General features: G+C 65.1%; 1 protein-coding gene across 1 annotated transcript; it reads right to left on the minus strand.

Moving 5' to 3' along the window:
- Nucleotides 1-10444: 10444 nt before the first annotated feature.
- Nucleotides 10445-11518, minus strand: NEUROD2 (neuronal differentiation 2; the record flags this gene model as incomplete). The annotated part of the gene is made up of 1 exon (XM_082070676.1): nucleotides 10445-11518. One exon carries the CDS (start codon nucleotides 11516-11518, stop codon nucleotides 10445-10447), a length of 1074 nt encoding a protein of 357 aa, XP_081926802.1.
- Nucleotides 11519-23181: the final 11663 nt, after the last annotated feature.

Here is a 23181-nt window from a genome sequence, read left to right on the forward strand (position 1 = left end):
TCCTGCCGGGCTCCTGGGGACACCGGTGTCACCACGAGGGTGACATCCCCGCCCTGGCCAAGCGCGGCAGGGCCGGATCGCGCCCCCCCGGCCCCAGCAGAGCCCCCGCTCCCCCCGCTGCCTCCACCTCTCAGCAAGTTTTTTATGTGATTACAGGCACTGCATGGTAATTAGTGCTAAACTCATTTGCACAACTACAGTTAATTGGCTACAACAATTAATTAATGTGTTGGAAATTTGGCACCGGAAAAAAAAAGTTCGTCATCAGAGGGGGGGAAAAAGGGGGGGGACGGGGGTGCCCGCACCCACCTGCACCCACCTGCAGCCCCACTCAGGCTCTTCCCCAAAGTTTCTCCCTATGGCCCAGCCCTACGCTTTGTTTTCCCTTTTCTTCTCCCTTTCCATTTGTTTTCCTCCCCTTTTCCTTTTCCTTTCTTTCTTTCTCGCCTTTTTTTTTTGTAACAACTTAAGCAAACTCATTTCCCTGATAAAATATAGCATGACTAATGACTGAAGCATGTAAAAATCATTGGGAAAATGTCCTTGGAAGACGAATGCATTTTCAGCAGAATAATTAACTTAATTAACAAATTCACATGCATATTCATCAGGCTATTAATGTCTTCTCAGCTCAGCTTGACGAACATTGCGGTAATAACCATCTCATTTGCATATTGCATTCTACTGCTATCCAAAAAGAAAAGAGATATATATATATAAAGGGGAGGATGCACACGCGTGTGCCCCGGCGCCTGATCCCGCGGGGTGGGTGATGCTCGAGGTCCTCGTGCGCCGGTGCCCGCGTGCCGGTGCCGGCACCGAGCGGCGGGAGGTGCGAGGCGGGCACCGCGACGCCTGCCGCAGATGCCGAGGGCCGGGAGCGGCGGTACCGCCGCTCCCGGCCCTCGGCATCTGCGGCAGGCGTCGCGGTGCGGGTACGGGAAGGGGGAGAAGGACCCGTAGCAGCTGTCGACCTAATTCGGTGAACGCCGCTGCTCGTGGGCGGCTTAGGAAAACAGATGAAGGCGCCGGCGACAGGCGCTGATTCTTGCCATACGCTCGGGGTCTGCGTCTTCATCGGGATGTGTGCGGAGGGGAGGGTGGGGAGGGTGGGGGTGGTGGGGATGAAGGGGGTGATGGGGATGAAGGGGGTGATGGGGGTGAAAGGGGTGATGGGGATGAAGGGGGTGAAGGGAGTGATGGGGATGAAGGGAGTGATGGGGATGAAGGGGGTGATGGGGATGAAGGGGATGATGGGGATGAAGGGGGTGATGGGGATGAAAGGGGTGATGGGGATGATGGGGATGATAGGGATGAAGGTGATGATGGAGATGAAAGGGGTGATGGGGATGAAGGTGATGATGGAGATGAAAGGGGTGATGGAGATGAAGGGGGTGATGGAGATGAAGGGGGTGATGGGGATGAAGGGGGTGATGGGAGGTGATGGAGATGAAGGAGATGAAGGGGATGAAGAGGATGATGGGGGTGAAGGGGGTGATGGGGTTGAAGGGGGTGATGAGGATGATGAAGATGAAGGGGGTGATGGGGATGGTGGGGATGAAGGGGGTGATGGGAGGTGATGGAGATGAAGGAGATGGAGGGGGTGAGAAGGATGATGGGGATGAAAGGGATGAAGGTGAGGATGGGGATGAAGGTGATGATGGGGATGAAGGAGGTGATGGGGATGAAGGGGATGAAGGGGGTGAGAAGGATGATGGGGATGAAAGGGATGAAGGGAGGTGATGAGGATGATGGAGATGAAGGGGGTGATGAGGATGATGGGGAAAATGGAGGTGAAGGGGATGAAGAAGGTGAAGGGGGTGAGGAGAATGGGGATGAAGGGGGTGATGAGGATGATGGGGATAAAGGGCATGAAGGGGGGTGAAGGAGATGAAGAAGATGAATGGGATGATGAGGATGAAGGAGATGAAGGGGATGATGGGGATTATGGGATCTGGCCCCCCCCAGACAGCCCGCTGTCCCCTCCCACCGGCTCCACCCACATGTGCCACACCCTGCTTGGCTCCACCCACGCGTCACACCCTGATTGGTCCCAGCCATGGTGCCACACCCATCCTGGCCCCACCCACGGGGAGCAGGGACTCTGTCCCCGTGTCGTCTGCTCTGGGGGGGGTCAGGCCCCTCTGTGTCACCCACTGACCCCGGTGCCACTGGGGACCCCTGGGGGGAAACCCTGGGGACAGGGACGATGGGGGTGGGTGCCCTGGGACACCCACGTCCCCAGCAGCAGGTGACACATCCCGGGCGGCCACCAGGGACCCCCCTGGTCCCAGGGATGGGGACAGCCCTCAGCCAATCCCCACCCAGGATTCATGCCTCCAGCCAATCCCCTGACAAGGCTTGTGCTGCTGACCAATCGCAGCTTTCCCCTCCCGTGGCCCCGCCCACCGTGTGTATATAAACCCCCCTGCCCGGGCTGCGACCCCCGGGGGTCCCCTCGGGTCCCCTCGGTCCCTCCGGGCTCTTTTCCACCGCGATGTCCCCCCCCGTGCTATAACAGTGGAGAAGGGGACAGGATCGGGCCCTGCCTTGCGGGGGGTGGGGGTGCGGGGGGGACACACAGCCCTGGGGGGTCACCGGGCTCCCGGCGCATCGCGGTGACAGCGGTTGGGTCACCAGCTTTCACCTGTGTGGAGCCACAGGACAAAGCCACCCCCACCGTGTCCCCCACGACCTCCCCTTTGTCCCCAGGTGCTCAACCCCAGCTGGAAAAAATCCCCCAGCGATGCCCAAAATGAGGAGGGGGGATCCATAGGAGAGGGGGGCGAAGGTCGGGTGAAGGGCAGCAGCGGATGAAGGGGCAGGGGGGGCGATGCGTGCGGTGCCAGCTGTATCCGGAGAAAGGCAAATAATTCAGCGGCACCAACCGGAGAGGAACCAGCCCGCGAGCCACGTGCCAAAATACCAGCAGTAAAGTAGTTAAATGAATCCAGCGCGGGAGCGCGGAGCCGGCTTGGGCCCCCATCCAAAGGAGTTAATGTCCCACAGTATGATCGATTAGTTGTCAGACGTGATTTCAAACCAATACAAGATGAATGGCATCATTTTCCTTCTCTCATTTTAGGCAGAATTAAGAAGCCATTAGCTAACACAAATTTTTGGCAACTTTAATAAAAAGAAGAAAAAAAAAAAAAAAAAGAGGGAATAAAAAAAGCTCCAATGTACATTTGTAGCAAACGTTCCCCAAGGTAAACGAGAGGATGCATTAACCTCCCGCATCCCGGCCGTGCTGCGTCCACGGTGCTGCTGGTGCCGGTGCCGGTGCCGGTGCCATGCCCACCATCCCCAGCACCGAGAGGAGATGCCAACGAAGGATTTTGTCCCGAGCAGCACAGTTCCTGCCCGGCGCTGACCCCCCGGTGCCGGCGCAGATCTGGCATCACACGTGTGATGAGCTCGGAGGTCTCGGCTGAGGGGTCTTTGTGCCGGGGGGGGCAGCGCCGGCCGCTCGGGGACCCCGTCAAGGACAAACGGCACACAAGCTGCTCCTGCCCGCGCGGTGCCCGCAGGCGCGGGGCCGCCGTGCCAGCCCAGCCGTGGCCATTACGGCTGCACGCGCCAGCTGCGGCCGCACGGTCCCCCCCGTCCCCGGAGAGGCTGTGCTGAGGGGGGGCTGGGCACTGTGCCACCCCCCCCAGGGCACCGGGGCATAGACACGACCCCCGGCGGTGCCCGGCAAAGGGTGACAGGGTCATGCAGAGAGATGGCGAGGGTGGGTTTGACCCCCCCAGGGGACAAGCTGGAGGGCAGAGCTGAGCCACAGCCACCCCCACGCCCCAGCTTTCGCTGCCGGATCGCCGGATTTTAGGCACCAAATGGGGTTGAATTAGGATTATTATCACAGCTGCTCTAAATGTAATTAGTTTTGCTCTGAACTTGTTTGCTTTGCCGGGATTACGGCGCAATCCGGTCCATCCGCCCGGCGCGAACTTGAGAAAGGCTTTAATTACTCTAATAAAGCGGATGCCGGGTTAATGTGATGATTCCAAAGGTGTGTTTTTTCAATTACATTTAACAAAACCAAGAGATTTATAGTTGGGTACAATTTAATTAGAGGTGTGCAGGAGCGCCGGGCCGGCCGGGACGCTGCTCACCGATGGGAGATGTGGGACGGGGACCGCGACACAGACCCTGGCACTGTCACCACGCCCCACGCACTAACGGGGTCTGTCCAGGCACGGTGTCCGTCTGTCCCGTTGGGCGGATGGATGGAGCGACCCCATCCTGGGATGGATGAAGCGGGATCCTGGCGGTGCCAGGGTGATGCGAAGCCACCTGCACTCTGTCCCCATCCCCTGCCCGTGTCCCCCGCAGCCCTGGGCAGGTGTTTTGGTGGCGTTGGGTCCTCTCTGTCCCACAGCCAGAGGCATCGCCCGGCGCTGCCGTCCTATGGACATCAGGATCTGCTGGAAGCAGATGGGATCCAGCTGTGAGAGCAGCACGAGGACCAGGGTTCCGGGGGGGGGTGGGCAGGACCAGGGCCTGGGGGCTGTGGTGGGGGCCCGGTGCTCCTGCCACACAGCACAGACCTCCGGCGAGCCCGGCCGAGCCTGCCAAGAGAAATGGGCAGATTATGGGATGAACGCAGGCCAAGGCAGGGCTGGGATGCAGCCGCCGTAAATCAGCTTTTAAGTGGCAACAAAATGGACATTTCCCATATGAAATGAGCCACCGCCTGCCATGGAGAGGGGGGAGGTGGGAGCCCAGGCAGGGTGCGGGTCTGGGGGTAACTGGAAGGGGATGCGACAGGGTGGTACCCCCAGGTGGGGGCTCTGGAGGGGCTGTGGGAATAGGAATGGAGCTTGGGATGGGGAGGGAAGGGAAGGGAAGGGAAGGGAAGGGAAGGGAAGGGAAGGGAAGGGAAGGGAAGGGAAGGGAAGGGAAGGGAAGGGAAGGGAAGGGAAGGGAAGGGAAGGGAAGGGAAGGAAGGGAAGGGAAGGGAAGGGAAGGGAAGGGAAGGGAAGGGAAGGGAAGGGAAGGGAAGGGAAGGGAAGGGAAGGGAAGGGAAGGGAAGGGAAGGGAAGGGAAGGGAAGGGAAGGGAAGGGAAGGGAAGGGAAGGGAAGGGAAGGGAAGGGAAGGGAAGGGAAGGGAAGGGAAGGGAAGGGAAGGGAAGGGAAGGGAAGGGAAGGGAAGGGAAGGGAAGGGAAGGGAAGGGAAGGGAAGGGAAGGGAAGGGAAGGGAAGGGAAGGGAAGGGAAGGGAAGGGAAGGGAAGGGAAGGGAAGGGAAGGGAAGGGAAGGGAAGGGAAGGGAAGGGAAGGGAAGGGAAGGGAAGGGAAGGGAAGGGAAGGGAAGGGAAGGGAAGAAGGGAAGGGAAGAAGGGAAGGGAAGGGAAGGGAAGGGAAGGGAAGGGAAGGGAAGGGAAGGGAAGGGAAGGGAAGGGAAGGGAAGGGAAGGGAAGGGAAGGGAAGGGAAGGGCAAGGAAAGGAAAGGAAAGGAAAGGAAAGGAAAGGAAAGGAAAGGAAAGGAAAGGAAAGGAAAGGAAAGGAAAGGAAAGGAAAGGAAAGGAAAGGAAAGGAAAGGAAAGGAAAGGAAAGGAAAGAAAGGAAAGGAAAGGAAAGGAAAGGAAAGGAAAGGAAAGGAAAGGAAAGGAAAGGAAAGGAGAAAGTTCTCAGGTGGGCACCACCTGCTCTCTGGCACTCCTGGCCAGGGCTGGCCCTGCATCTGCTGTGTCTGGCCTCCCCCACTGCCCTCGCTGGGGTTTTGCTCCTTTTCTCCCCTGGGGCCTGAGCAGGGCTGGAGGGGGATGTTTCCGTCTCTCTGCAGGGCTTGGTGTCACAGACCCCAACCTGCCCTGTCCGGACCTCTCAGCAGCGCCCTGGCTGCCCAGGTGCCCCAGCCCCGGGTGATCAGTCCCTTGGGGACCACCTGCTCCGTCCCAGCCCATCCATAAACCTCCCCACTGGGTCACGGGGACCTTTCCTCACTCCCACCATTGCCCACACTCTGTGCCATGGCTGGGGATGTGGGACAGGGTCCAGGGCAGGGGGCAAATGGGTGGGGGAGATCCCGAGGGGAGTTCCGGACCCCCTGTACTGGGGTTGGCGAGGACACGACGGGGACATGTGTGGCTTTGTGCACCCACCCACGCGTGTGCCCGGCGGGAGCAACCGCCCCCCCTGCCCGACCGGGCCGAGCTCCCCCTCGTTGCGCAGCCCCCGGGGCCGGGCCGGGCCGTGCCCTGCGGCGGGGGGGGCGGGCAGGGGGCCCCGGGCCGGGCTGCAGGCGGTGCCGCATTCCGGAGTACCAGCATTTGCTGGCGGCCGGTGCCAGCAGGCGTTGGCAGGTTTGGAGCTTCACAGCGATTCCAGGCACAGATGTCCTTGTTTTAACTCCTCTGCGATGGAGCCTGGCAGCCCGGGCGGGGGAGGGGGCGGCTCGGCAGCCCCCGGTGCGGCGGGAACCGCTGCCAACCCGACCCGCCCCGGCCGCGGCTCCGGGGACAGCAGACACTCCCCTCCCGCGCCCCGGGCGCCGTCCCGACCCCCCCATGGCACAAAACCGGGGGCAGCCCCCCTTTCTCAGCCCCCACCCCGAATCCCCGGGCACCCCCCGACCCCTGGAGCGGGGCCGCCCGGGCCGGCGGTGGCACCGGGGCCGCTTCCAGAGCGCGGCGAGCGCCCAGCGCCGGGAGCCTCCGGTTTTTATGGTATCTGCAATTTTGGCAGAAATCTGTCTTTAATTTAGCTGTCCATATAAAAATCCGCACTGTATAATAATGAACAGATGCCATGAAATTTAAACTGAAGCAATGACTCCTCCTCCCCCCCCCTCGGCTGGCACTCGCCGGTGGCAGCGGCGACCCGGAGCTGGCGCTCGCCCCGCGCCCCCGCCGCGCTCCGCCGGGCCGGCAGAGGGGCCGGGCCGGGCCGGCCGGGGGCACCGGGAGCGGCGGGGCCGGGGGTGGGGGGCGAAGAACCCGCCCCCCCATCTCATCCTGCCCTGAAATAGGGGGTTGAGCCCCAGCGAGCTGCGACCGCGGGGTCCCCCCGGTGCTGGCCCCGCTCCGGTCCCCCCGGCCTAGCAGTGAGGGGTCCCCCGTAACACCCCCCCGCCCCAAGGTGATTTTGACCCCACGATCACGCAAAATCCTCGCACATCCCGGCGGGGAGCGGCGGCAGCTCCCGACCTCCCGCCTTCCTCCTCGGGAGGTGCCGGCCGCCGCCGCTCAGCACCGGGGCTGCGGTGCGGGCCCACCGAGCACCGGGACCGGGCACCGGGGCCGGACACCGAAGCTTGCCACCGGTGCCTTCTACCGAGGTCTTGCACCCCAGCTATGCACAGGGCCACGCTCCGGAGCTTTGCACAGGAGCCGTACACCGTGGCCGTGCACCGGAGCTCCTCACGGTACCGTGCACCGGAGCTTTGCAACGAAGCCGTGCACCGGGACCATACACGAAAATCTTCCACCGGAGCTTTGCACCGGGGCCATGCACCGAGTACGGGGCCGCATTGCGGAGCCAGTCGGTGCCGGAGCAGCCGGGCGGGTTTCCGCATCCCCTCGCTTCGGCGGGGCCGGGCGGGTTCCTCGGAAACAAGAATCCCGGGAATTGAGCTTAAATCGCGGTCCCGACACCGGGAGCGGCACCCCCCGCCACAGCCGGCCCCGGGCCCTTCCCGGGAGCAGATGTCGGCCGCCCCCCCGTAGCCTCCCGGCCGCCCGCATCCCCCTCCCCTCCGCCGAGGCATCCGCCTTTCGCGGCCGCGTCTCCGGGCAGCGGCCCCGGTGCCGCCGGTTGCGGGCGTAGGTCGAAGGGCCGCGTATCGCCCCCGCTGGGCCCCCCCGGGGTTTTTACCCGGAGGAACGAGGCCCTTCCCGGGAGGATGTTCGGGCCAGAGCCGTCGGAAGAGTCTCCGCTCCTCTACGGCGAGCGGCGAGCGCCGGGGCCCGGCCAAGGGGGCTTCGGGGCTCGCCGGTCCCACCTCCCCGCTGTTCCCTTCCCCCGGGCGTCAGGGCCTCGCGGGAGCCGTTCCCCGTTTCCAGCCCCGACGGCCCCGGCCCCGGGCCCGGCCGGACTGGGCGCGCGTCCCGGGCCGACTCCAAAACTGCCCAGATTTTCCCCAAAAGCCGCGGGGCTGTGGGGCGCGGGTACCCGCGACCTCACCGGGGAGGAACCCGGGGAATCCGTCCCTGCAGTCCCGGTGCTTCCCGCGGGGATCTGGCCCCCGCGACCGCCGTGGACGTGGGGAGCGGCACCGCGTTACCGGGAGTCCTGTCCCCGACCCTGCCCGGAGCCGTCGGGTGGCGATGAGCCCCGGCGGAGGGGACGGTAAATAGACAGACGCCCGTTTTGCTGGGGAGGTGACAGGGCCCGGGCGCCGTTTCAGCACCGCCGTGGCGGACAGCTCCGCACCGGGCACCGGGCACCGGGACCGGGCACCGCGCCGGGAGCCGACCGGGTACCGGGGCCGGCACCGAAAACCCGGCCTTGGCCACCGGCACCGCGGCCCGGTGCCAGCTCCGGGCACCAGCGTCCCGGGGGACCGGAGCGGTGTCACCGCCGCACTTCACCCATAGCGGCGGGGCCGGGACCGAGCCGGGCGGCCGCTCCGGATCCCGGTGCCTTTATTGGCGAGGTGGGGGGACACCGCCTCCCCGGTCCCGGGGGGGACACCCGTGGGGCAGAGCCGCGTTATATCAGCGCCGCCGCACCGCGGGCCGCGCACTCGGACGGCGGGAGCAGCGGAGGCACCGGCACCGCCGAGAGGCACCGCTACCGGGGGTCGGGCCGGTGCCCCCCGGTACCCCCGGGGCGGAAGGAAAGCGGCGAAGTCGGCGGAGTCAACATTGAATATTTATTAATCGCCGTCGAAGGACGCTCGGTAATTACAGGTTCGCCGCGAATCGCACCGGCGGCGGCTCGTCACGGCCGACGGAGTCCTGGCGGGGCCGCCCCGGCGGGGACCGGGCTGCGAGCGTCCGGGGGGGCCCCGGGGGGGGCGGGACGATGCATGCAGTATCGCCGGACCCCCCGGCCCCGCGCTCCGCCAAACAGTGTCCGCGGCGGGGAGCGGGACAGCGGGGAGCGGCTCCCGGCGCGGGGGGGCTCTTGCATATCGTTGGCCATAAATATTTATTAATCGAAATGAAACGGAACAGAAACACGAAAGCACTTCTGGTGTCGGACAGGCGGGTCCCCTTTGCTACAACGGTTTGTGATTTTTTTTTTCTTTTTCTTTTTTTTTTTCCCTTTTTTCTATTTTTTTTTGTTTTTTCCCGGTTATTTTTTTCTTTTTTTTTTTTTTTGCAAAACTTTTTTTGTTTGTTTTATTTTTTTTTTTTCGTTTTGAAAACAACTCTCAGAAATTCTGCTCCTCCTCCCTGGTCTCTAAAAATGCTGGTTTCTCGAAGGTGGTGCGGGCGGGTTCCGAAAACAACAAAAAAAAAAAAAGAAAGAAAAAAGAAGAAAAAGGAATTAAAGAAAAGCGCATTATCTCGGCTTCACGGCGCCTTCCGACCGACGGAATGCGGCAAACCGGGACGAAGACACACGGGCCTGGCCCGGGCCCACCAGCCCCCCCGGAGCCCCGCTTGCATAGCTGGGGAGAACCGGGGCGGCTCCGCGGGACTGGGGGTTATTCTTAATCATTTTTTTTCCTCATTTTTGGGTTGTTTTTTTCCTTTTTTTTTTTTTTTTTTTTCCGTTTCAAGTTTTTTAAAACAGGTAAAAAACGTCCTGACACACGCGCTGCGAGAGGAGCTCCCAGGGCCGGGAGCGGGGCCGGGGCCCCCCCAAAGCAAAGTGCATCTCTGAGCGTCCGCCGGGCCGGGCCTGCTTGCATAGATAGAAATGTGGGTTCCTCCCTTCGCCTCTTTATTGCTTCGGAAAGTTTCGCTCCGCGCCGCAGCGCAGGTTCCTCTCGCTCCCACGGGCCGGGGCAGCGGGTGTCCAATGCCGGGGGGGGGTGTGGGGAGTGTGGGGGTCACGGCGGTGGAGGGGAGAAACAGCCCAAAATGGGGGGCAATGGAAGGGAAAAAAATATATATAAATAAAATTAAATTAAAACGAATTAAGAAGGAAACGACGCGGCTCGACCCAGCGGGCCGGGCTTCGGGGGCGGCTCTGCCGGGCGCTGCCGCCGCTGGGCGCCCCCCCCTTCGGGGGGAATAATAATCATCAATAAAAAATAAATAAATATAGAAATACTACTAATAATATCAACAATAATAATTTAACTAAATAAATACTCAGTAATAATAATAATAACTTAAGGAAAAGGGGAAATCCTCCCAAAAAAGCACTTTGTCCCCACGGGGCGCGGGGACCCGCCGCCGGGGCCGGGTCCCCATATTGCACCAAAGCCCACGGCGGAGCCCCGGGGGCCGGTCCGCGGGTGTTCGCGTGTCCCCCACGCCTCGGGGACGGGGCGGCCGGGCGGGGAGGGGGGCGCTCGGTGGGGTTGTGGGGCGGGGTGGGGGGGGTTCAGTTGTGGAAGAAGGCGTTGAGCTCCTCGTACATGGGGCCCCGTTCGTGCGGGAGGTGCATGTCGTAGGGGAAGATGTTCTCGGAGTGGACCCCCCCGCGCATCCCCGCCGAACCGAAGACCAGGTTGTGGCCGGCGGGCCGGGAACCGGGCAGCGCCGAGTAGTGCATAGAGTAGTGATAGCTTTTGTCGTGGTCGGGGGAAGAAGAGTCCTGCTTGAGGGAGAAGTTGCCGTTGATGCAGAGGGGGGGGCTGAGCCCACCGTCGTACTCCGAGCTGTTGTAATCGGGGGACGCGTTCCCGTAGAGGCTCTCGTAGGCGGAGGCGCAGTAGCTGTGTGTCCTCAGCCCGTGGGCACCGGGGCCGGCGGCGGGCGGGCACTGCGCCGCGGCCAGCCGCGAGCAGGGGTAAGGGTAGGGGTGCACGGCGAAGGAGGCGTTGGGGCCGTGGAAACGGCCGCCTTCCTGACCCTGCTCCGTGAGGAAATTGCGAGAATTGAGCTGCAGGCAGCCGGCCACCAGGTTGGTGGTGGGTTGCGACAGCCCCTTGCACAGAGTCTGCACGTAGGAAACCAGGTCGGGCCGTTTGCCCGAGCGCAGGATCTCGGAGAGAGCCCAGATGTAGTTCTTGGCCAAGCGGAGGGTCTCGATTTTCGAGAGCTTTTGGGTTTTAGAGTAGCAGGGAACCACCTTCCGCAGGTTGTCCAGGGCCGCGTTCAGGTCGTGCATGCGGTTGCGCTCCCGGGCGTTCGCCTTCTGCCGCCGCAGCTTGGAGCGCTCCAGACGCGCCTTGGTCATCTTGCGCTTCTTGGGGCCGCGTTTCTTGGGCCGTTCGCCCTCCGCCTCCTCCAAGCCTTCCTCCTCCTCCTCCTCCTCCTCCTCGTCCCCGCCTAACTCCCCTTCCTCCTTGCTCTCCCCCAGCGAACCCTCGGGCGGCTCCTCGGGGAGGGCGCAGCCCTTCCCCGCCCGCTCCTCCTTCTCGCTGCGGGCATCCTCCTCGCACTCCTCGGCCCAGCCGGCGAATTTCGGTACTTCGGGGACCAGGCTGGGCTCGCTGAAAAGTCGCGTCAACATGGTGGCTGCAGCGGGGGGCAAAGAGCCAGGCGTTACCGGCGGCCCCGCCGCCCCCCCTGCTCCCCCCCTCCGCGCTCCCCGGGAGCGGCTCCGCGGCGCCGGGGCCGGCGAAAACGAATTGGGCGCGGGGCCGCCCGCTGCCGCCGCCCGCCCCGGCCGCCCGACCCCGGGGGCACCGGGGCTCCCTCGGGGCGCGGCGACGATCCCCCCCCCGCAGCTCCCGGCCGCCCCCCTCGAGCTCCCCGCGGCCGCCGCCCGCGCCCCGCGCCCCCGCTTCCTGCACCCGCCGCTCCGGCTTCCCCCGCCCCCCCCGCCCCCGGCCGGGCCGGTCACCCCCCTCCGCTGCCCCACGGGCCGTGTCCGGTGCCTCCGGCCCCTCTTTGACGATTCCAACTTTTCCCCGCCGCAGGCGCGCAGCGGCTTCGGTCGCGGCTCCGCCACCGCCGTCCCGGGGCCGGAGCACCGAGGCGCGGCCGTCGCACCCCCCGTACCCCCTCTGGCCCGGTCAGCCCTGCCCGGAGCCCCCCACCCCGGGGCTTCCCCCGGCCACCGGAGCGCGGCCCGTAAAATGCGGCGGCATCAAACGGTGGTGCGGCGGGGGGTGGCGGGGGGCGGCGAGGGTGGCCGCGACCGGGCCCCCCCCCGGGGGACCGCGCGGGTGGCCGCCGGTGGCGCTGCCAGGGTCGTCCCCGGGGCCGGGCAGCGCGGTGGGGCTGGGGCGGGGGGCACCGCCCGGGGCGGGGGCCGGGGGCGCCGCGGGGGAGCGGCGAGGCGGCTCCGCCGGGTCGGGACCCCCGGGGGCGGCGGCGAGGCGGCTCCGCGCCGATTTCGTTGATGCCGCTCGGCCGCCGCTGCCCGCTCCGTCCCGCCGGGAGCGCGCCGCCCCGGGCGCGCCCAGCAGCGGGGGGGGGCTGGGGGGAACGAAGCCCCAACAACCCCCTTGGGGCGTCTCCGGGGGGGATGGGGAAAAACCCATCTGTGGGGCCGATGGGGAGCGGGAGAACCGAGGGCCAGGGGAGAACGAAAGACGGGGGAAAAAAAGGCGAGACGTGGCGGAGAAACAAAATCAACATGGAAGTTGCCTTTTCTCCATTCAAGTTTCCTCCACTGCCCTCCCAGCCCTCCACTTCTTACATAACTCACCTTCGGGCGGACCGGAGGAATTTTTATTTCATTGTTCCCAGCATCTTCTGGGACCGGGACGTGGCTCCTTGAGGTGCTCCAGCCTCCTGCAGTCCTCTATCCAAAAGGAGGCGAGAGTGGCATCTCTACCCAGCAAAGGGGGTACCAGCTCTGCTGCCAGTGCCATATGGTTGGCACGTCATGCGCGAGAGCTATCACATGAGAGCTAATGATTGACATGCGCTTGCATTCAGGGAGATTTGTCTCTCTGGGGAAGGAGGACTCGCCATCTGTCACTCTGTACTCAAAAAAAAAAAAAAAACAACACAACAAAAAACAAAAAAAAAAAACCTCTTCCAAATCTACAGCTCTGCCTACACGCCGCAAAATGGGACCCGGGCGAGATGCAGGCGATGGCGGGGCCGGGCTGAACAATGGAGCCAGCGGCAGGGCGGCGAGGGAGCCCGGCCATCCCGGCCAGGCCGAGCGTGCCAGGGGCAGCCGGCGGGCGGCAGGGCAAGGGGGAGACGCCGCGGGGACTCTTGCTGGGAGCTGGCATCTGCGGCTCGCCGCAAAATACCACAGCGGCTCGCCCAGGTCCGTCCCCACCCTCAGCCACCAGGCGAAGAGCGATGGCCGCGGTGCCAAGGGCCTGGCGCGGGCTGGGGGCTGTGGGCAGGGCCCAGGGGAGGTGGTGGTGGCGGTGGTGGTGGTGGTGGCAGCGATGCCCAGTTCGGCCACATGGGTGTGTGCAGGGGGCTGCAGGTGTGGACACAGGCAGGGCTGGTGGCTGCAGGGCCGTGGGTCCCCGTTCGGGTGGCACGTGGGTCATCCAACTGCCCAACACCCCACGGCCCCTGCCATGCCAGCACCCCCCTGGCTGCACAGCCGTGCCAGCCTGTCTTTGCAACCCGGCGGCACAGCCCGGCACACACGGACACAGCCAGCCTTCGGTACACACCTACACGCACACACAAATACACATGCTCAGGCTTGCACACGCATGCACACACACATGCACACCCTCCCCGATGCACACAGGGTCCGAGCTCCCGCGGATGCGGGTCCTGCGGTGCCGATGGTGGAGGCCCAGCCGTGCCGTAGCGCAGACGATGGGGCCTTTGTCTGCCAGGCACCTCCTCGTCCGCCGCGGCCCCACGCCCGGCACCGTAGCGCCCCGTCACCCCCAGCCTGCAGCTCAGTCCCCACTATAGCACACGCGCAGCCAGAAATCACTGCTGCCATCTCCCTTGTTCCTGCAGACGGGGTGTGCAGCAGCGGGGCTGGGGAGCCCGGAAGAGGCGCGTTCTGTCCCTGGGAGCCGGATCCCATCACCTTGGGCCGTTGTGGCTGAGCCACAGGCCCTCGCTCTGTGCTGGGTTGTCCCTGTGTCATGGATCCCCTCTGTCCCTGCGAGGGTGGCCAGGACCTGCCTGGCTTGAGGGGCATGGGCAGGGGACGGGGCAGCGGGCGCAGGGTGTCATACACCAGCACATGCTGTCAACGGCGGCACGGCCGCGGCTGGTCACGGCAGGGACACGGTGGCGGTGGCGGTCAGGGCTGTGCCCACACGCAGACAAAGGGTTGGCCGTGCCCGGCTGCCAGGGCTGTGCCAGTGATGGTGGCGGTGCCCACTCCCCTGGTGCAGGTGTCGGGGATGGCACGTGACAGAGGGGCTGCCACCGGCTGCGAGTGTCCCTCCTGCACGTTGCCGAACCCTCTGACTGTCACTCACGGCTGTGACCGAGCAGATGGCACCTGGGCTGGAGCTGGCCCGCGGGAGGCAGTGCCCACCGCAGCCGTGCCGGTGCCATGCCGGGGCACCGATCCCCGGCAGCCTCGCAGCCTGTCGCAGCCCTTCCCTGTGACACCACTCAGCTCCTGCTGTTGTTACCATCTTTATTTTGCAGGTGGGTGCCGGGTGGGCATCACCGTGCCCTGGGAGCCATCGTCACCTGGTACCCACTGCGCACCGACGCTGCCCATTGCCACCAGCTCTGGGTAAGTCCTCACTCCGCTGCCCTCAGTTCGTGGGACAGGGGACCCAAGGTAGGTGACACAGCCCCTCTCCAGCCTGGCCGCACCTCAGTGCTGGGACAGCGAAGCTGGTGATGTCCCAGTTCCCAGCACGGGACTCACAGCCCATGGGGGACCCACGATGGCACCAGGGCTGCCCGAGGCTGCGGAGACGCTACGGTGTGAGCGGCTGGGCTGGCCTCTGCGGGGACAAGGACAGGGACGGGGGGGAAGCCACAGGCCCCTGGCCTGGTGCATCCGTTACCGCCTAATTAGCAGCCGGTGAGCGGTAAGGGTGGGCGCCGGCGTGCGGCTCATCAACATGCAGAGCGCTTGGAGGGAGAAGAAAGTGGAGACATGAAACAGGGAGAGGAGATGAAAGGGGAGCAGGGAGATGAAAACCCAAACCGCTGCATTGTGCCGGGGCTGGGGGGGGCGGGGGCCCCCGGCTGGCCTGTGCCGGGACACGGCCCGTGCTGTGCGCAGGAGGAGGGGTCCCAGTGCCACCCCGGTGTTGTCCCCTCCACTGCAGCCGGTGATGGCACAGGGCACAGCAGGGCAGGGGCAGCCCCGTCCCCTTCCCTGGGGGAGCAGCAGGAAGAGGTGACACGGGGGTGACACCAGGACCTGGGGGGTGCTGGTGCTCTAGGGGGGCTGAGCTTGGTGACCCCGGGGCTGTGGTCCCTGTCCTGCTTGCTGGTCCTTGTGTGCAGCGACCAGCTTTCCTGGCACGGTCACCTCCGGTCCCCAGCCATCCCAAGCCGGGTCCCCTGGGGGGGCACAGCGGGGTGTTTGGCTGCTGAAGGAAGCTCTTTTCTCCTCCTAAATTCCTCCTCATTGTCCCTTCCCCTCCCTCCAGCAGGAAGGTGATGGACAGGGATGGGGACCCTGCCCAGAGGTGGGTGCTGGGGGACGTGTGGCATCCAGAGGGACATGGTGGGGGGACAGAAGTGGGTTGGCACCGGCAGAGCCGGGCGTGGGCGCCGGGTGCCGGGCAGTGCCAGGACGCGGCTGGGAGCCAGCTGGGCCCGGGATGGCTCCCGGGGGCCCTGTATGCGGCGAGTTTGCCGGGGCTCAGCCGGCTGCCGCATCCCCAGCGTGGGGCCGGTGTGCGGCACCGCAGCCGGCTGCTGTGGCGAGGCCACGTTGCATCCCCACAGCATGGGCCTGGGGACACCTGAGCTGTCCCCCTCGCCAGCACGGTCCCCGTCCCCCTTCAGTGGCACCGAGCCGTCCAGGGCCCGGGTGGAGGAGCCGGCTCCGGCGTCTCCCGGTGCGCTGTGGCGGGGGGAGGCGGGGGCCACGCTGCCAGATGGAGCCGGCTCCGCGCTGCAATATTTCTGGGAGAGATGGATGCGGTAATGCGCGGCGGAGCTACCGCCGGGGAATGGCAGCCGAGGGGAGGAGAGCGGCGGGAGCGGGAGCCGAGCTCGTCCCTGTCCCCATCCCTGCTGCCTTCGGGGACAAAGTGGCCCCAGGCTGCTCCCCGGAGCAGCTCCCTCGTGGGACGCATCACTGGGTGAGCAGGGACCCATCTGCGGGCTGGGGGGCTCTGGGAAATGGGGGTGTGAGTGCCCTGCCTGTCTCCATGTCCCTAAAGGTCCCGGAGGTGGGGACCATGGGCTCATGGGTGGGTTGGGGAGGAGGAAGCTGATGGTGGAGGGAAACTGAGGCACAAAGGGAGGAAATGGGCGGTCCTGACTTAGACGGGATTGGGGAGGCTTTTAGCAAACCCCCTCTTCTTTCGCTAGAGGAGGATGGGGAGATGCTGTGCGGGCCCTGGGGCTGTGATGCTGGTGCCATGCAAAGTCCCCGTCACCGTCACCGCGGGGCTGCTGCTTCACCCACCCTGGCTGGTGTCCCCTGGGGCAGCCGGACCCATGGCCTGTCCCCCCCTGGCTTGTCCCCACCCCGACCACCGACTGCTGCTCGTGGGCCAGAGGCTCGTCAGCCTGTTTTAGAACACATGGTGTTAATTAGGCAAACAACACCCTGGGAGTTGTCCAGTGCGAAAATGCTGGACCCACTGCTGCTTGTGGGGTTGGGGGGTCCTGGGGCGGGGGGACAGGTGGCCCTAGGGGATTTGTCCCCCCAGATTGATCCTTCATCACCTGGCAGTCGCTGGTTTTGTCCCTGCTGGGGTCAAATGCTCTTTGGGGACACTGGGGGCCTGGGACAGGGGGACTCCAGCCTTGGATCGGTGATCAGGCAGAGCTGCCATTGTGCCACCAGTGGCTGCCGGTGGGGTAATAAAGCCACCCTGGGTGAGGTCACAATGGGCTATGACATCACCACCACCGGACTGTGACGTCACAAAGCCCCAGGAGCCCACAGATGTGCCCTGGCTGGTGGGGAGGGCACAGGGGGGCCAGCGGCGTCACCATCATGGGGATGGCATGGCTGAGCGCCGCTGGCACCAGCCCCCCAGTGGCAGATGGCGGCTGCTTGGGCCCATTTCAGAGAGCTAGTGGGGCACGATGGTGGGGGACACGGCGTGTGAGGGTGATGGGGGCTGCCCACAGCCCGGTCCCTCTCCATTGCCCCCCTGCCCCGCTCGCCTGCACCCCTCTGCACTGGTGTCCCCAAACCAAGGGGCGGGTGGCCCCTCCAAAAATGTACTGAGGGATGTCTGGCCTTGGCGGGGAGGGTGGGCACAGGGGGACGGGTGAGGGGGGACCGGGGTGACACTGGCAAAGGGCTGGATTTAGGGCTGGGGGTGCCAGACCCCCGCCCTGGAGGGGTCCCAGGCCCCCAGCCCCTGGGGGCTGATCCAGCCTGGTGCTGCCATCACTGTCCCTGGCACCAGGGGGACCATCCTGGGGTGCTCTGGGACCTCCCATCCCTTGGGGACATTGGGGACCTGTATCCTGCGTGACTTTGGGGACCCCCAGCCTGGGGAGCAGCACCCAAATCCCAACACCCGGGTTGGGGGGGGGGGCCCGGCAGGGAGTGGATTTGGGTGTTGGGGGGGGAGTCTCCATGGTGACAGGGCGCCGATGACGACAGTCGCCATGGCGAGGCTGCGTGGCCCGGCCCGTTGCCATGGCGACGCGCCTGGCACGATGAGTCGCCATGGAGATGGCCGAGGGATGGAATGGTCCCCATGGCGGGGGCCCAGGGCCAGGCCAAGGGATTGCGGGGGGTCCCCAGGACCGACACCCCCCAACACCCCACCCGTGGGGCCTCGCGCCCTCCCGGCGTGGGGCCGGTGTCACCGCGTGCCGCCGCGTGCCGCTGCCGCCCAGGTTCATTTGCACGAGGCTTTTCCACTCCAGTTCACGCCACCATCTGACAAGCCCAACTTCTCATTTTCAGAGTAATCACTCCACTGCACTAATTGCACATGCAAATATGCAAATTCGTATTAATTAATTACTATACTAATTAGTTCTGTGGTATTTGCGAGTAATAAATCATTCGGAGGGAGCGGGAAGCTGGAGACCTGGCCCATTTACACTTCGCATAAAATTTTAATAGGCGCTCCGGCTGATCCGGGACAGCCGCGCCGCGCCGCGCTTAAAGGCACAGAGCTGGCATGGCACGGCCCGGCCGCACCGCCCGGCTCGGGGGGCACCGGCACCCCCGGCCATGGTGGGTGGGAGGGGGCGAGGGGATGGAGAATAGGGAGGGGAAAGGGAAAATGGAGAAAGAAAGGGACTGGGAGGAGGGATGTGGGTGGTTTGGGGTGCAGGGCTGGTCCCCGGGGGTGACACGGTGGCTCTGTGGCTGCGGTAGCTTTGGTTGTCTCCTTGTGGGGAAACTGAGGCAGGAAGCGGGGGGTACATGGTGCTCCCCACCGCAGCCCCCTGTGCTTGGGGGCTCTCCCTTCGGCCGGAAGGTGTCCAGCCCTCCTGGCATGGGGACACCCCCAAGGATGTGGGTACCTGGGGGGTCACCCCACTTTGCAGGCGCTCCTGCTCCCACCAACCACCACAGCAGCCCCGCGACCGCGGCAGCACCGCGACCACGCCGGCACCGCGACCACGGCAGCACCGCGATCACGCCGGCACCGCGCAGCCGCTCCCCGCCGCCACCTTTGGGGATTTTGCAAGCCTTTAATTGTCGTAAGCACAGATTAATTAAGCAGCGATAAACACAAACCCATGCATTATTGATGAATAAGGGTGAGTTCAGGTTGGTGCAAATGTTGTAATTAAATATAAACCTCAAGCTGCCCATTGTTAACGGACAAATTACATTACTATTGCGACACGTGTCGGGGTGCGCGCGGCCGGGAGGGGGCTCGTGTCCCCGGGCACTGTGACCCTGCTGTGCCCTCTGGCCCCACAGCGGGGGACAAGGGGGGCTTAGGGGCAGGAGTGGGGACCCCACACCTGCTCCCCTTGCCGTGGCCACCACGGTGCTGGGGCCGGGCCCTTCTCTGTCTACATCCAGCCCAGGTCTGATGCACCGAGGATGCTCCGCACCGGGTCTGGCACAGGACAAGGGATGTGACACTGTCCCCTGGCCCGTGGGGACAGCAGCTCCCCAGGGAGAGTCGGGGAGTCCCTGCTTGGTGCCCAGCTCTGCTGGGGGGGGATGGACACAAGTGAGGTCTGTGCACACACGTGCACACGTGCAAGAGTGTGCAAAGTGCGTGTGCATGCACACACTCCTGTGCACACGCGTGCATTTCCCTGGCACACACATGAACATACATGCACATAAACATGCGTGCAGTCCTCTGCGCACACATACATGCACACACAGACGCACACACATATACATGCTTGGCATATATATGCATGCTTACACACACACTCCTGTGCGCACACACGTGTGCACATCCCTGGCACAGACATGCGTGTGCATGCACTCCTGTGCACACACATGCACTTCCCTGACACATGTACATACGTGCACACCGTTGGTGCACACACAAATAGACGTGCACGCACATGCATGCACATACCTTGCATGTACATGCATGTGCACACATATGCTCCTGTGCGTGCACACACACACGTACTCCTGTGCACACACGTGTACATACATGCGCATCCTTGGTGCACACAGACACACATGCACATACAAAAACATGCACGCACTCCCATGCACACACATGCATGTGCACATGGATGCACACACATGCACATGGATGCACACACATGCACATGGATGCACACACATACACATATATGCACACACCCCCCTGTGCACGCACGCACAGTCCTGGACCCCCAGGCACCCACCGTTGTGGTTCCCAGCACCCCACCCTGAAGCAGCGCAGCCCCCACCCACAGGCACCTGTGTCCCCATGTCCCCATTCCCCCCACACAAACGACCCCCCCACCTGGGCACCATCCCCGGCCAGGCCACGCTCGCCCTCGTGTCCCTCCCTTATAGATTTGCAGGTGACAGTCCCCTTGCCGGGACCCCCGCTCCGGGTGCCGTGACCGTGTCACCCTCCCCGTGGACACCAGCCCCTCCCCAGCAAACCCCCACCCTCTGGGCGCCCCCTGGGGACCCCCCTGCTGGGAGAAGTGACAATGACACTGGGGTGGCCACGGGGACGACGGGCAAGCCCGGCTGTGTGCGCGTCCCCGGCTCCCCGCGCGCCCTCGCCTGGGCGGAGGGTGGGGGTTGGCAGCTGGTAGCTATTTATTAACCAGTCATGGTTAAATTGGTTTATAAATTAACAGATGTTTTAACTTTATTCTTTCTTCTGGGAATGGCGGCAGCAAACTGGGCTGTGCTGGCGGCCGGTGCACCAGCCAGGGCCCCTCCCGGGAGGGGGACATCAATGGGGACGGGGTGGGGGGAGCGGGGTGGCAGCCCCCCATTCACTGCGGGACATCGGGATGGGCTTTTGTGTCCCCTGCTGTCACATCTCCTTGGGGAAGGTGGCGGCTGGGGGCTCGGGCTGCGGAGGGCACGTGCTACAGGTGGGTAAACTGAGGCACGGCTGCTTCTCATGTCCCCCCCGGGGTGTTTCTCCTCTCTGGGTTTCACCGCTGCATCCCCCAAAACCTCCGAGCTTGCAGCCCCCCCATAGGTTTTAACTGTTCAGACCCCAGCACTGGGCTCCACATGCACAGACCCCCCCATGCCAGCGCATCCCCCACCAGCTGGGGTCCCAACCCCGGGGGTGTTGTCACAGGACCCCCGAGTGTCCCCAGCCCCACCAGGAGCACCCCGGGGTGCGGGTGTGAGGTTTGGCGTGGGCCGGCGGCTGCCACCAGGACGGCTCCAGCCGTGGCTCCACCGCGGCCACCCCGTGCCAAAGCCCTTGAGCCCGTGCCCAGGCCTGCGCTCGCCACACAGCCGTGCCAGCACCGGGCAGTGCCACACAGCCGTGCCGGCGGTGGCATCTGCCGGCAGCGTGCCGCAGCGCCCGTGGGGGCTGGCAATGGCACCAGGGGCAACGACATAGGGACACAGCCCCCTGCCCACCCTGCTGGGGACACCGGTGCCCCTGTCCCACTGGGGGTGTGGGGACATGTCCCTTCCTCACATTGAGGTCAGAGCCCCCCTGTCTTTCCCAGGACACAGGGCTGCAGCCCCCCCGCCCTGTCATGCTGGGGTTGGACCCCCGCATTGTGCCACCCCCTTTCATGGTGGCGATCTGGGGTTGCAGCCCCCCAGTCCTGCCAGCGCTGCTTAGTGCCTCAGTTTCCCCATTGCACAGAGGGGGTGCTAGGCCACCCCCCAGGTGCTTCCCGGCCATTCCGGGCAGTGACACTAGCAGCGGGACCATGAGGTGCCACCGCGGGGGTGGCCAGGTCCCGGCCCCCCGTGCAGCCCCATTTGGGGAGGGGGCTGCCCCCACCTTCCCCCTGCAGCTCTCCAGGCTTGTCGCTGGGGGGGGTCCCAGCAGGGAAGGGGTTAAGGCCCCCGCTCCCTCCCCCGCCCGCCGCCCCCTCCTGCTCCCACGGCTGCTCCCACGCGTGTTCCCGCTCCCGGCGCCTCCTCTGCGCCCGGGGGAGCACCGGCCCCCGCTGCAGCTCCGGGGGGGCCCTGAGCCCGGGGGCGGCGCCCGCGGTGGGTCCTGGGGTGCTGGGGGGGTCTCGAGATGCACAGTCTGGGGAGGGACCCCAGAAGAGGGGGGGACCTCAAAAGGGGACCCGTGGGCACCCGCTCCCGCAGGGTCGGCAGGGGACCCAAGCGTCCGGAGGGGAACACCGGGGTGAGGGACACGGGGGGGCCCTGGCACCCACTGATTCCTCCCCGCGCCCCGCCCACCCAGTGGCCCCGCCCACTCCCCCGCCCAGGCCCCGCCCACCCGGCGCTCACCTTTAGGACCCGGCGATCGGCGGCCCCGTGTCCTCGTGTCCCCACGATGCCCTGTCCCCATGGCACCCTGTCCCCGGTGCCCTGGTGTCCCCACCATGCTCCAGCCTTGCAGTGCTCTGTCCCCACGATGCTCCACCCCCAGTTTACCCCAGTGCCACGACGTTCCGTCCCCAGTGTCCCCTGTCCCCACAGTGCTCCACCCTCACAGCGCCCTGTCCCCACGATGTCCTCGCAGTGCCCCGTCCCCACTACCCCCTACCCCAGCAATTCCCCATCCCCGCAATGTCCCGTCCCCATCAACTCGTGCTGCCCCATCCACCCCAACACCCCATAGCGCCCTGTCCCTCTGACACCGCGTCCCCTCCATGCCCGGCCCTGTGTCCCCAACGTTGCTGTGCCACCTCCCGAAGGCTCTGGCTCCTTGCCGGTGCCCGCTGGCCGGGGGCGAGGTGGCAAGCGCCGCTTCCCCGAACCCGCTGCTATTTTTACTTCCTCTGCAGGAGGATTCAGTGCTGCGCGGAGCTGCAGCCCCCGCCACACGGCACAGGGATGGGTGCAGTATGGCACGGCACGGCACGGCACAGCACGGCGCGAGCACCCGTGGCTCTGCCGTGGAGCAGCCTGGGTGCCCACAGGGGCTGCCCTGGCGAGGAGCAGGACTGTGTGTGGCACACGCCCCCAGAGCCGCATGGCACGGAGGGGGCTTGGGCACCCCGTCCCCTCCCCAGCATGGTGCTGGGTGCGGAACCCCCTGCGCTGAGCTGCGGGTGCTGCCCGTGAGCTGCGTGGGTGCGAGCGTGGGCGGCGCGTGCCGGTCCCGGGGGGCTGCGGGTGCTGGCGCTGCCGCAGCGCGGGGAGGGGACCCGGCCACCCCCTCGCACGACGCCTTCGCGGGCGGCAGGAACGGCAACGGCAGCGGGAAGGAGCCCGGGAACCTGTTGCCATAACGACTCGGGTCCCACACCGGGATGGGGACGGGGATGATGCTCAGAGCCTGGCATGGTGACCCCCGGCATGGGGTGACCAAGGGACGCTTTGTCCTGTCCCCTCCAGCTCGGCCTCACCGTCCCCTCCATGGTGACATGGAGCCCTTCCCTGGGCTGTCCCCAGCTGGGACGGGAGCGCGCGGCGGTGCTGTGCTGCAGGGCCGTGCAGAGCCGGGCTTTGCTGTGCTTCGCCTTGCAGAGCTGAACTTTGCAATGCTTTACTGTGCTGAGCCAGGCTTTGCTGTGCTTTGCCTTGCAGAGCCGAGCTTTGCCGCGCCGAGCCGGGCTTTGCCGTGCTTTGCGGCG

The sequence above is a fragment of the Streptopelia decaocto genome, assembly GCF_964273445.1.
Source record: "Streptopelia decaocto genome assembly, chromosome: 22".
In the NCBI taxonomy this organism is placed as follows: domain Eukaryota; kingdom Metazoa; phylum Chordata; class Aves; order Columbiformes; family Columbidae; genus Streptopelia; species Streptopelia decaocto.